Source organism: Fibroporia radiculosa (assembly GCF_000313525.1).
Source record: "Fibroporia radiculosa TFFH 294 genomic supercontigs, scaffold7719, whole genome shotgun sequence".
Classification (NCBI taxonomy): Eukaryota; Fungi; Basidiomycota; class Agaricomycetes; order Polyporales; family Fibroporiaceae; genus Fibroporia; species Fibroporia radiculosa.
The window spans coordinates 86,261-100,334 of record NW_012133447.1 but is presented as its reverse complement, the minus strand read 5'-3'; the positions used below and the strand labels follow the sequence as shown (position 1 = coordinate 100,334).

The 14,074-nt window shown below is 50.0% G+C and overlaps 3 protein-coding genes across 3 annotated transcripts; 1 reads left to right on the top strand and 2 right to left on the bottom strand.

Annotated features, from left to right (window-relative positions):
• Positions 1-5,630: 5,630 nt before the first annotated feature.
• FIBRA_06492 (uncharacterized protein) lies at positions 5,631-6,841 on the bottom strand (the record flags this gene model as incomplete). Its single annotated transcript, XM_012328214.1, has 9 exons — positions 5,631-5,735; positions 5,800-5,885; positions 5,940-6,126; positions 6,178-6,210; positions 6,263-6,293; positions 6,354-6,441; positions 6,511-6,637; positions 6,688-6,752; positions 6,805-6,841. The coding sequence occupies 9 exons, from the start codon at positions 6,839-6,841 to the stop codon at positions 5,631-5,633; spliced, it is 759 nt and encodes a 252-aa protein (XP_012183604.1).
• A 273-nt stretch (positions 6,842-7,114) lies between these two features.
• Positions 7,115-9,192, top strand: FIBRA_06491 (uncharacterized protein; the record flags this gene model as incomplete). Its single annotated transcript, XM_012328213.1, has 13 exons — positions 7,115-7,263; positions 7,314-7,418; positions 7,474-7,590; positions 7,642-7,741; positions 7,794-7,900; positions 7,953-8,055; positions 8,113-8,181; positions 8,234-8,317; positions 8,379-8,529; positions 8,584-8,714; positions 8,768-8,815; positions 8,870-8,948; positions 9,017-9,192. The coding sequence occupies 13 exons, from the start codon at positions 7,115-7,117 to the stop codon at positions 9,190-9,192; spliced, it is 1,419 nt and encodes a 472-aa protein (XP_012183603.1).
• A 321-nt stretch (positions 9,193-9,513) lies between these two features.
• On the bottom strand, positions 9,514-10,870 carry FIBRA_06490 (uncharacterized protein; the record flags this gene model as incomplete). Its single annotated transcript, XM_012328212.1, has 4 exons — positions 9,514-10,252; positions 10,309-10,511; positions 10,568-10,699; positions 10,763-10,870. 4 exons carry the CDS (start codon positions 10,868-10,870, stop codon positions 9,514-9,516), a joined length of 1,182 nt encoding a protein of 393 aa, XP_012183602.1.
• Positions 10,871-14,074: the final 3,204 nt, after the last annotated feature.

Here is a 14,074-nt window from a genome sequence, read left to right as displayed (position 1 = left end):
CAATATGAAGTCAATCTCCCAGCGTTGTAGACGGCATAGAAGGCATGCGTTAGCATCAATCTCACAATTCCATTCCACATTGCGGAAATTCAGAGCTCGGCCATAGTTCTATCAAAACAGCTCATAGCGCTTGTTTGATCGGATACTCCTAAATCCTCGACCATTACATGTATGCCAAATCGCATGCAAGACATTAATGAATCTCCTTCGCGTGATCCCGGAGCCATTTCGCAGAAATATTGTACCCACTAGACTCTAACGCTCCTTGCAGAGTGGCTATGACCATACTGCCTCGTGAGCCTCACACAAACGATTGGCCAAGTCAGTTTCCAGAGAACCATTGCTGTGGTCTTGCTTCATCGTCGCTAACGCCTCCGAGGAGTGACATTCGTTGATTGTGAGAATCGCCTAGAATTACTAAAGCCAAGCGTATTGATGATTGATGGCTGTCCAGACAAGAGGTACAGGAGCTGAAGGCACAAAGCTCACGTAATGCAATATATCTTGATATAAAAATTGGCCTCGTCAATGACAAATCGCGATCGTGTCACCACCCTAAGAAGAATTGAAAACTGACACTAGAGATGTAGAGAGGATCCAGCAGATAGGCGGCGAATGCGGCTACGTACTCAGGGCCCCTCCGTGATTATCCAGATCCCGCAGAGGCTGGACCTCGCTCAGTGCAAGCGAATGTAGAAAACACAATATAACTGCATTGATTTGCTTGCCCGACTACCACATCTGGTGAAGACAACTATTGCTCGATGCGGACGCCTACTACAACCTACCTCGTCCTGCACAGGCGACCGACTTGCTCTATTCCTTAACATGCCTAGTTCTTGAGCCTAAGGACGCCGTGAACCTGAACTTGTATTGAAATTGGAGTATTGCGGTCCGGGACGTTGGATTGCTTTATCATGGCGCCCACGGCCAAGGAAAGAGTGTCGCGATAGCCGGACTCCATTTGTAACCTACCGAGCGCGGTAGGGGTATTTGGCCCGCACCAACTAGATTCGCGAAGGAATATATTTAAGCTCGATGAATGGAGCGATCGCTTGCTCGGAATGAAGGTAGGAGTCAACGCCAAGGCCTGTCAAACAAATGTGCTGGGATGAAATCTGCCTAGAACGGAGCTGTTGGAAGAGGGTGTCACAATTTGTGGCGCAGTCGTAGATAGGTTGCGACTGCCTCCGAACTGTGATCCGTCCTTGAGCTCGGATCCATGTGATCAGCTGGCGTCAGTGAAGACACTGCGTGCACACTTTCGCCTTAAGCTTATGGAGCGTGAACATGCGACTTCCAGGGACCTGGATTTTAGAGAGAAGGTTACTGGACTTGGTAAATGCAAGAATGATTGTTACCGGCTGGTAGACATTTTGATAGTTTTAATGTCGCCTGAATGATCAAACAGTGCTACGTACACGGTACAGCTTCTAGGAGTAGTCTCCACGATTATGATCTTTGCGCTGAGAGAAGTTTTTGAAATATTCTCGAAATTTGTTGAATGAATAGTTGCAACCTGAGTGGTTTGAGTAGCGATCCTAGTGGCAGTAGGAGCTTAGAAAGCGGTGTGACCTGCCGAAGCTTGGAGTGTAAGTTGAATCGGAGACGCCCGTTGGGAGCGGACGATAATTATCACCGTCTGCTGGATACTCTACATCATCAGCCGTAGTGACAAACCCTGGAGAGCGCGTTGAAAAGCATTCATGTCTGCAGTAAGTTTGTCGCCCTTTCTGCTTGTTTCGAGCCTATAGTTTCTATTGCAGATAAAAGATCCGCCGCCGAGCGTTCAACGTCACTGAACGGTATGCCAAGTCAAGGAGGATGAACTTTTCGGACTAGGAGGGTCACGCTGGCACGTACCTGCAAGCATCAGACGGCTAGAATTCCTTGTCTCACAGATGTCCATCGTTTGGAACTTATTGCATACGCCAATCAGCGACATGGACCTGCCGTGGTGATCGAATGCCAGACCAGCAGTGGCAAGGGTGCGCAAGAGTATGCGACGCATGTCAGCAGACTGGTAATGAATCTATCAAACTCATGCCGACGTGAACAGAGAATATCAGATGGTATGAGCGGTGACTGGTCGAGCCTGAGCTCACCACCAGAGGCATGTCGAAAGGCAGGTGGGTCTGATATTACAATCATTGAAGTATTATGATTACGCGTGTCACAGGGCTGGGTTCGGGACCATTGTTACCATGTATCGTCATGAGACAAGACCGTGGGGGTCAGGAACCTGTGCAGACTGTCGAAATACCCTTGTCGTCATGCACAGCGACTTCATTGCTGCCAAATCATTCGTCGGATGAAATGTGCGATGTCGTGACCGATCTCATTGTGGACTCACCTGAAGCCAATCATCAGGTGCTCATCTGGACTCCAAATAAAGCAGGCATGGAGTCGAATCTCTGATGTTCCTATGTGGGGGGTGCAACAAAAGAAGAGCGCGATACGCAAACCATGGGATGTCGGTGTGGTCGGACACAACCGTGTCCGTTGACAGATCATACTAGTGAGCTTCTTCGAGGATTAGACCAAGTTTAGATTGGAGATACGACAATGTTGCGCGCGCGGTGACTGAGCTCAATTTCGTCGGGGAAATTACGCGGACCAGTCGTTCATAATCATCACGATGCGGTCCGACGTTATGGTGCACCCACATCTGGACACAAGGGTGCGAGTACCGCACAAAGCCCTACGTAATCCTTCTGGGAACTTGGATGCGACAGTATCGGCTCAGTTCCGATGGCTTCAGCCGCTGCGACCCTTGCGCTGATTTTTAAATCTAGTAGCCACTCTTCCACGCATGACTGAGCGACTACTCGGACCGACCCCGACTGTACAAATAGTTCGCGCATCCCACAGACAGACAGACCACTACCTTATTGGTCTATCTACGGAGACGAGGCGAACCTGTATATTTGACGTCCGCGAAGAGTACTCATATGCCCCACAGTCTATATGTCACGAAATTTTGCAGCGCCGTGCGAGAAAACAAGACGAAAGATGAACCCGATATACCTTGACAACCAGATGACGAGGAATAGTCGCCCGTTGAGATATGTTCCCGAGGCAGACGCTAGGTTGTCGCCCTTGCTTTTGTCGCCCCTTGGCTTTTCTTCGCCCCTCGGCTTTTTTTCTCGTCTATGATCACTCTCCCTAGGGCTCGAAGCACATGGTGGGTCAAATTGAAGCCGACGCGGGGGTTAAACTCCGTCCACGTCTTCAGGGTCACTGACAGTAAGCGAGTACTATGCGGTGCAAATTTTGTTCAATTTACGCTGATGAATCTTCCTTCCCCCATCTTCTAGCTACTATATTATTCCAGCTCATGGAACAGACCCTCCATTTCTATATGAGCTCGAGCGGCTGCTTAGCGTACGCAGACGTTTTCGAATCAGTCTTGGTTGTGGGATAGACCCTGGGGCCTTTTATCTCGTCGCCAGGACCTTCAACTCCTCCCTCGCTCTACCCTACAAGCAATCAACATGTCGTATTAGCAGATTTCACCGCATCAAGGCTTTACTCTATATATGGCGTGCTCCCATCCTGCATCCGACATCTGACACACGAGGGCTATCCACCAGGCGACAAGACTAAGGCAACCATGCTGTAGGTTCTTTGGTTCAGGTACGTACAACTTGTCCTGCCCTCTGAAGCCCACGCTAATGTTGAAATGAACCGTGTAACAGTGCGTATTGCTTCATTTTTTTGGTTCCCTTGCCCATGGACGAGGCCCAAACCGATAGACGTGTCGGCCAGTTCGACTGTGTTTACCAGACTGGACGGAGAGCGCTATGCGATCGCTGTTCGTCGAACTTGAAGCGAAAGTAGAGCAAATCCTGAACAGGTTTAATTAGATTGTCGATCCAGTCGGTGCTGAGTTTCGGTAACATGACAACGAAGCGCCAAATGGACGAAGCAGTTGATCAGCCCCCATTGCAGCGCTTGAGCTTGCTGGACGGGCTTTCCAACTGGCCCCTGAGGGTAGGCCGCGCTCTCCGCCTCATGTTGTTCACGTTGTAGTCTTCATTCTTACTACAATTTGCAGAAAATACCAAGCTTGTACGAGCTCCAGCATCCCCTAACTGGATTATTCAGCCGATACCTAGAGCATGGAGTGCCAATGAGGACCGTCGTAGTCCACAGGCACCGCTAGCCTGCCTCTCACTGATGGTAGGCCGCTACGCCCGATCTGTCCGTCCGCAGATTGTGTATTTCCTGTTGTTGATGTTTCAACTCGGGAGTATCGGGATAGTGGGTTGCTCGACGTACGGCAGATATCATGCGAGACGACTGCCAGTGTTTTCCAAATTTGGGAACTTTTAGTGCCACCCGCAGTATTGTTCTCCACACGTATACTTGGAGACGGCGTCCACTCATACGCTATTGATCCTGGACTTCTCTTCCAGCGTCTGGATGAATGTCAGATCATGTCCCATCGATGTCGCTGCGGGAAGCGTCGAGACCGGGCCCAAAGTTGATGAAACTACGTGTCGCCGACGGACACACCTCATGGTATAGTCTCCTCGTCATCTTCAGTGCCGTTTTTATGCTTAGGATTCAGACCAGAATGATGGCCATGCGCCCCTGGTATTTTGATAGACAGTCAGATGGTCATAGCTGTCAACTGATGCCGACTACTGCTGGTTTCGAGTGGTGCTTTTCTCATTATATCAATTCTATTATGTACAGTGCGATTTGGCACGGTCGCCGCTTGAACATTTTATGGTGCATGATACAGAATTTTTGTTGAATCTCTGCGCAGAGATTTGAGTGCCTTTAGAGGCTGATAGCTCCATCACCCTAAGGCATACATCACGCAATGAAGGGGTATCAATTTCACCTCGATTCCTAGAAATGAGCCCATACCAAACCGCTAATTGATTATGATAGCACACTAGCAGCCAACTTCTCATCTGGGGATGGCGGCAACAATGATTCGCCGCACAATCACCAATGTACACTTTTTGCCGGGTAACGAGGCTCGTGCTGAAGTAAATATGACCACTTAAAATATACAGCAAAGGGTAATTAAACGGTGTACAATCACCAGAAAAGTAGCGACGGAACCAGCGGGTCAGCGCATTCGCTTATCAAGTATGAAGAGGCGTCACCTTTCCATGGACACGGGTTTAGGTGTCATTGCATTTCAGAAGCCTAGCCGGGCTAATTAAGCGGTGCAGATTCGTCGAAACGGTACATGGTCGTCCCGCTCGGCCCATCTGTACGGAGATCGGTCATCCACATGACAGAGACCATGAGTGCGTGCGAACGTCCCGCTGTTCAGCACTGCGCGCCCAATCTAGGCCACTACAAATGTCAAGAAAGTTGCTTCTTCATAACTTGCATTGTGGTAGCATCAGCATGCGTGTGTACCCGTGTCAGCTGTGATATGGCTCTTGTCCATCCAGAAGGAGTTGAACCCAAGGTAAGATGCGGAATGTTGTTCGTCCCATACCCTTTGCGATGACTGAGTTGAACTAAGGTAGTATATTGCGATCTGAACCGTCTTGATGAACACTAAATTCTTGTGCAATCGCTGAAAAGATAAGTAATCGCACTTCTCATGCCAAGATGTCTTCGCAGCCAAAATAATATCATTCAACGTCATACCGCTATCTTTATGATCGTTTCCCGCATCGGTCATTTACGTAGGCCTTTGCTCTCCGTTGTTCTTGTCCGCCTACACCCTCGAGATCTTCCGGCATCTCCCCATCCAGGTTTTCCTAGAGGCGATTGTTCGCATTTAGACGGAACGAAGCAGTCTGGCTACTTGTTTATAGCACTTACACGACTTCTATCTGCACCGGCTTCTATCAAGAGGCACGCTGCCTCTGCATATGCAGATTCCATGGCGAGATGAAGAGGCGTATTCCCTAAAAGATGTTGGATGAACATGTGGGATTGTGCCAATACATCAAGAGACACACCGACGCGATCAGCAGTATTCAAACGTGTCTTAGCGGCCCCTTCAGGTGGATTCAGTAATAAGATAATAAATCCTGTTGATCCTGTTGTGGCTGCCCGATGGCTTTGAGTATTGATTAGCTGGATGGCTTGTATGAAACAGAAAGGGTCGCACAGTGGTGTCTGGTTTGCTCTATCTCTAGCGTTGATCTACTGAGAAATTAATGTACTGAGAGGAACATGACAAGGTACTAGACATACGTCTGCTCCCCGCGCAACTAGCAATCGCCCTATCTGCACATCAACGTCAGGGTCCAACTCGAACGTATCAAGCTGATGTCCTTACGTCTACTCGAGATTTTGACGCAGCGTAATGGCTAGGGCATGCTTTGTGATGAGCCAAAATTTACACTGAAGCAGCCTTTCGGAAAGCGCACAGGGGAGTGATCCCTTTGTCGTTCCTGGCATTCACGTCGGCACCAGCGCCGACCAGTTCTCGTACAACGTCCTCACTTCCGGCGCTCGCTTTTGCATAGCAATCAGGACATATTATGATAGTCAGTGCCTTCATGACAAGCGATTCAAGCGCCCTACCGGCAATATGCAAAGGAGTCCAGCCATTGGTGTCTCCAAGGTTGACTTCGGCCTTGCGATCAAGAAGGTCTCTAACGACATCAATGGCACCGGACGAGGCGGCCCAGTGAAGGGGAGCCCGGCCATCCTGAGGGTAATGGTTGGGAATGCTAATGGGAGGAAGATGATGTCAAATACCGCGTCTAGAGCATTTACAAGGCCTGGGTCCTGAGAGATGAGAGTGCGAACCAGACCTGTCTGATCTACACGGCTGGTGTGGGCCAAAGGGTAAATGTAGAAACAAAGTTGACATACGATTCTGTGCAGCGCTGTGGATGGATATCGAGCTCATGATGGTCAGCGGCAGGAAATATGCTCGAGGATGCGGGACGCGTGTGCGACTCGCGTCTGGGTCACGCCGTGGGAAAGCGAGATCGCTAGGCTCGATATGGGGAGAAAGTACGGCAGGTTCGAGCACGCAAAGCTGGGGCCATTATAGCCGTCCTGCCACTTAAGCTCACAAAATCAATCAGGCCGTCGGAAGGAGACGGCAGTCTCTTACGCGGGCACGAGGGGAACTTCTCTGACTAAGTCATTTTTATTTCTCCGGCCCGTGCCAGCAGCTATGCCTTCGGTCGACATCGCTAACCCCGCCTGCGATCCCGCCACCCATGAAGATGACCCCCATCTTCTTCTCACTTTCTTGCAGTCTCAGTCACAGAATGCGCTCACCAGACTGTACCAGAGGCCTTCTTCCTGTCTCTCTGTTTTCCGGTCAATCTCGCCGCTAGTTCTCAGGTTCCGTATTTAACTTCGAATCACAGCTTGTTACAGCCGCTCCAGCGACAGCTAGTCATGAACCTGCTCTGGCTTGAGACTGCGGTCCCCGTTTCAACAATGTTTGCATGGGTCACGCGCGAAGGCAGATCGTACAGCTATTTTTTCCCCCCCTGGAACATACATCAACTTACGCCTTTATGTTAGCGTCTACAGCGATTCATTATCGACCCTGGCTCGGTTACACATCCTTCCCAGCTCTCCGGTGAAGCTCGCACTAAATCCTACCTTCAAGGCAAGTCTACGCCAAGCTGTAACTGGAGGGTGTGTATTATGTCAATTTTCACCCCGTCTGCTAAGATCTCATCCCTGCAGAGGGTCGAGTCGAAGTTTCGGGGTACCGGTAGATCCCGATCGGCAATACCCAGCTCCCAATATCAATACTTTGGATGCTTATGCTCTTGAGCGTTGGGAGGTATGCAGTTGACCCTGAGCTTCGCAGGCCGCCCATTAAGCTCACCATATAGACGATCCTGCACTACATGGTGTCCTCCGGAACAGGACACTATCCTACGAGGCCATCGCAAGAGGTTCTATTCCTGTTACAGCGTAGTGGCCTTATGACGAATGCACAGTTTGTCGACTTCGTGGTTCTTTCGGCTGCTGGAGGCTGATGGAGAATCCAGCGGCGGAGCTCTCCAGATAACATCATCGGGCTTTCAGTTTCTCCTACATTCTCCACATGCTCAGCTCTGGGAGCTCCTAGTGCAGTATTTATACATGGTAGAGGTACGTCGATACTTGTCTTGCCGTGATACATAGATGATCCACCAAGCTGGCGATCAGGAGCGACAAATGGATCTAGTCGACGTGTTGAGCTTTCTGTTGATGTTATCCACAATGGAGCTTGGTCGAGTATGTTTTCCGCGCCACCTGTCTATCAGGCTATACGTCAATTTTGCTTCAGGAATATTCGACTGAGAACCTGACGGCGACCCAAACTGCGATGCTCACGGACCTGAGAAATTACGGGCTGGTATGGCAGCAAAGTGTACGTCAAGAAATATAGTCGTTGAATTAATAAGACTCCCAACTGATGTCATACCCACAAGCCATCGTCACGACGCTTTAGTCCTTCACGTCTCGCCACGACATTGACCTCGTCTTCATCTCCCCTGCCCACATCCCAGAATTCCGGAACAGGGCCGCATGGCGAGGGATTTATCGTACTTGAAACGAACTATCGCATTTACGCTTATACCGGTGAGGAGCATTATCAATCGTCGTAGTATTAACAAACGGACTATCATTGCGTAGACAATCCACTTCAGATCGCGGTTCTCAATCTCTTCGTAACCTTGAAATCTCGATTTCCCAACCTTGTAATCGGGGCAATTACTCGCGAGAGTGTCAAGAAGGCACTTGCCAACGGGATAACTGCGGACCAGGTAAATTCTCCGCATATCTCCTGGGATGCTTCCTTTAAACGCCACACAATTAGATTATAAGTTATCTCACGGCACATGCACACCCCCAGATGCACAAGAACGTGAGTGTCCGAATAATATTACTTCGAACGGTGTGGATCAGGCCTATCCTATAGAAACCTCTTTTACCAGTAACAGTTCAAGATCAGATCCGACTTTGGGAGTTGGAGAGAAACCGGGTTAAATCTGAAGAAGGTTCGCACATGTCACCTCAATGTAGGCAGGGGATGATATCGAGGGGTCTTGATCTTCTCCATTGACAGGATATTTATACACATCGTTTGCCTCTCAAGCAGATTACGAGTATGTTCTCAATTATGCCAAGCAGTTGGATGTTGTTCTTTGGGAGAATCCATCCCGGCGGTCTTTCTTCGGCAGTTTGGATGGGCATGCTAACATACGGGGATTCATTGAGAGAAGGACCGCTGGTAATGCTTAGGCAGCTGTGGCCACCAACTACATCGCCTCATTTAAAATCGGTGCCAGTGTTCTACCAGTTTACTATAATATCATCGGATACGTATCAGACCGACAAGCGCTCTGATGTAGTGCGTCATCCTATGCAGCAGGAACTGAATCCGTGGAGCTCTTCCCTGCTACCCCAAGCCATACACAGGATATCGAGGTACGAGTACGGACATATATGGTTACCGGAAAGTGAGTAACAAACTAGGAGCAATGCGATTCGCTGAACAGTGACATTGCGCTATCGACCTGTCCTTCACTGCCAGCTGCTAACGCCATGAGGTATAGATCTCTGTTAGTTCGGTGAGCGGTACACGCCATGTGGTGCATAGACAGTTTGGGAAACTGGAGTTGGCCCATACAACGAAGCAGTGGACTCCTGACCCCACGTCCACAACGGTGGCACAGAGCGGGTCCGGATGTGATCGCGTCCACGCCCTGCAGGAAACTGGGCGTTGATAGAAGTGGACGCCGCTGGGGCTGACGCGTATTGTTGCTCTAAGATCGGGGATGCGCCATCACCGTGTGCCCATGTCGCCATCTCAGACTGTGCCGCAATGTCAATGCGGGAGAGACCCTGGTCTGGACCGCGTCTCAGCCGTGAGGCATGGTGCGTCCACGCCTCGTCTCTTCCGACGTGAATGGATTGTGGTGGACTTATTGATATGGGTGTGGGATACGTTGCTGATGTCTCTGCGCTGATCGAATACGACACTTGAGCATAGGAGGGGGACCAAATGGGGTCCCGGGAGCGAGTCGAGTCGAGTGAATGAGCGCCGTGGTCGCCGCTAGCATACTGTGCCTGGGGTGTCTGCGCAGCAACGGCTGGGTGGTTATGATGTGATGGATAATGAAGGTCCATCTGGGAAGACCGGCCATCCTGGGCTGAGTACGTGGCCGGTGACATTTCTATGGGAGAAAGGCCCGAGAAATTATCTTCCAATCGTAATGCAGTCCGGCTGCCTGTCTTGATGGGATGGGGAACGGGACCGACAGCTCCCTTACGCTGATTATCTATCCCATCTGTGTCGTCGCTAGAACTACCCATCAATTCTATCAGGTGAGACAACGAAACGATTGGTCTACTCACAAGTGTGATGGGTAACCGCCATATTGGCCCTCAAGCTTCAGGGGATACCGAAAGTTAGCGGACTGAAGAAGCTCCTGTGGTATTCCCAGCGCCATGAGATCTGGACGACTAGTAGGTCTGCGAAGCTTGCCGGAGCGCACATCTTCCTGGGTAAAATACGAGATAAGATGATGATCCGAGCCATTAATTTTCACCGTGATCGTCTAGTGACTCCTCTGGTTAGTGTGTACTCTTACATCGAAACTTCATGACCGCATACCTTCTTGATCAATCCATTAGGCTTCAGCGTAACATGTCCATCTGCTATCGGGCCAGCGGGTGAGATTTCCGACGGGTCTGACCCTTGATGAGAGCCCCGGAGGCTGCTCCTGTCAGTAACTTCCCTATAGATCTGGAATGACATAATAAGTAAAGTTCCCTGCTATGAATGTCAATATAGCCTCTACATGCATACCAAGAAATTGCCAGAAATTCGAGACTGCGACCACGCTAGTCCTTCTGTCCAGCGTTTGATACCACTTTCCTCGACGCTGAACACGAAAATGGCGCCACTCGTGATCATAGATCTCCGCTCAAGCTCGTTCAAGCGGCGAGTGACTCGAGGTAGGACGCCGCGTCGGGCAGCCTTTACGCACAGGCATGCAATGCGCGAACGAGGAGCATGAAGAAAGCGAAGTGCAGACTTCAGTCGAGCAAGAAATCGAATGACTCGAGAAAGTTACACACTTCAATAAGACGTAGCGCGTCCTCGGTCGTTTCTACATAGCCAGTGAAAGGTTGGACATTTGCCTGGGATAATGGCATGGTGCGAGCTGCTTTGAAAGGACGCGACGTGATGGGTAGGTTACAAGAATGAAGAAGGGCGCGAAGAAGGAACGAAAGAGCAGCCCGGGCTTTATGGTCCAGATGGTGGGCTGGTCACCCTTCCAGGAACTCACTGTTCTTGCGGGGATTTATTGGGACGGCAACATGCAACGAGCGCATTCTTTCGTTACTGCATCCGTAACGAGAAGGACTACGACGCCGGCACGTACCATTTTCAGGGTCGAACCTAATGGTGACCATGTCAGAACTGTGACTGCGTGAAAGGATGAACTCATGGACATACACAAGTGGGCCCGAGGCGTGTACATCACCCTAACGGCATGTGGGTTCGTGCCGACTCCGCAATGTCAATTCCCGAAGCAGCGCGATATCATGTCTGTTTGTGCCAAACAATGAACTATCGACCTGATCAGTGCCGCACGACGGCACATATCCTGTCCGGGCACAACCGCCCAAGATGATGATTATCGTAAACAAAACAGGTTCACAGGCATCACATGCACCTGCAATAACGAATTTCCAATCCAGATTTGGATTCCAATGGTTACTTCCCATGGATGAGTGGAGGCCATCAAAGAGTACATTCACGCTAACTTTGCTGATGTGACTATTAACTGTACCTTAATATCTCCCTTCCAACATGAATGCTTCCCTGCTCTTGATTTTACCGTCACAATCCTGGCGTACGCAATGTCCCCGCAACGACAAACGGAAGTCGAAGAAGCGATCACGTTCTGCCCAAATTCTATCCCGAAGAGAAGGGCTCTTCGGTCGGGCAGTGATTTTCCCTATTCCCTAAACCGCTAAGGGCGAATGTGAACACGAGGCCATCCTGGGCTGAGCATCCGCTGACGGCAGATAGAGCGGATCCGGAGAAACATACGCGAGTTCGAATCGTTCACCTCATTCCCTTTCGTGAGCGAAGCTCGGTTTGATGGAAGCCTCAAGAACGGCAAGGGAAAGGGGAACTGCTTTCCTTACATCTGGTCGTGCGGACGGTCTATCTCGCCGCATCGATCCCTATCTCCCTTTTCATTCCATCGCTCTCACGCATCTTCAACGATCACACGCCGCAGTCGCCCCCCTGCGCTCCTTACAGCTTGCGTCGCACGAGCATTCAGATTATATGAAATTTGCCCTTGGACTTCCCCCACTAAGCTGGCGGTCCTTATCAACAAGCGGTGATTCACGATTGTCACTCCGAAAGAATTGTAACTCAGCGAAAGACATACAACGATCAACTGTTCCCCATCCAATGTCATCCATGATGGCAACAGCTGAACAAATCTCACGTCCTGTCTTAGTAGACAATGCTGAACCATACTCTCAGCCGCATAACTCTTATTCAAAGAAAATCCCTTACAGAAACAATAGCTCGAAGCGTTCTCAATAGTAAGGGGACAACTTGAACTTCGTATCCGAATGATCTTGACGTCTGGGACATCTCAATACAATGCTCATCAGCAATATGTACAGAATATCATTTGAAAACTAACCGAGGACATGAATACGTTGCATACTCACCTGGTATTACACAACCCTTCTCCCGCGTGGAGTAGTGGTCCTTTAGCTCAGCGTGCTCCATTCGCAGCAAAATTGAAGATCCGAGATAGATGGGGCACCACCGTTCACGCTGGAAAGCTTACCTGCGACGCATTTCACTCAAGATATCGATTCCATTCGAGTATGAGCGTGGCCAGTCCACCCGGTTTCAAGTTGGATTTGTTAGCCCAGCGTCGTGGAGGCAGTCGCGCCGCAACTTAGGGCGCAGTACGAGAAAAATCACGATATGTTGTTGTCAGCTGTCATGGGTTATCTCGGCGGCGAATGGTTCCTGACACGATGGACAGCACGAGTCCACGAGGTCGCTGGTACGACGAGGTTCTGTCAGCTAATCCAACTCAAAAATCCAGCTCTCGTTAATTAACTGCGATGGCCCGGGCCTATATCAATGTCTGTTCATGGTCATACACCGTTCGGCGTCGTCCTTAAGCTTCTAGAAGATAGGCCCCATCTCGGAGTCTACAGTAGTAAGATCACGAAGATCGCACGTCACATACGGTGCCAGAGCTTGAGGGTGGAGAGAGAATGGTGTCTTACAGATCAGAGTTTAGTCAGAACCGCGCAATCGTAGCAAGGGGTTCTATGACCAAAACCCGACTGGGGGGATTAGCACTTACTGTACAGGGTGACACGACTGGAAGGCAAGCATTGGACCCCATCCCACCAGGAACAGGTGTCGGAAGACCTTCATGACCGTCCTGACGTCATTGCATATCCGACCTTCAAAGTCCTTTGCCTCCTTGAAGGCGCATGCGTCAGCAATTACGACAGTATGTATGAGTCAGAACTGAATACCCCTTGTTGGTGAGATACAGAACCTCGGATGAGCATTCATACCGAACAGAAGAGGCAACCAGACCGGGGAAAGAACACTAGAACATAGCGGCGCCGGAAAACGTGGCAGATGTCCAGCAAGTCGTCCAGCCTGGTTGCTATTTTAGACGGACGGGCAAATCCGACGAACTTGTTTGCAAATTCATCAGGGTCGCGAAAGTTCCGAGATACCAGCGGCTGAAACGCACCACCGGGATCCCGCCGCTGCGAAATTGTGGATTTAAAAGGGCCATGGGTCGTCCCGGTTGACAATCCCAAATTTACCAGTATTCATCTGTCAGATGAACATTGAAATCAGTCGTCCCAGAGATCCCCGCCTGAGATCGATAAGCAATAAGAATCGCCGAAGGTTTGAAGGATGCAACAAATTCACCGCAGAAGAAATGTTTCTTCCTGGTCAAGCACGTGCATTTTCGTTATCACTTGGGAAAAGGCGAACTGAAAGACGCTTCATTTGTCCAGAAAGACACAGAAACATGCGTATAACTTCTTGCCATTTTATGACTATACAGCGCAATCCACATACATTGCAGCGCAACCGAAT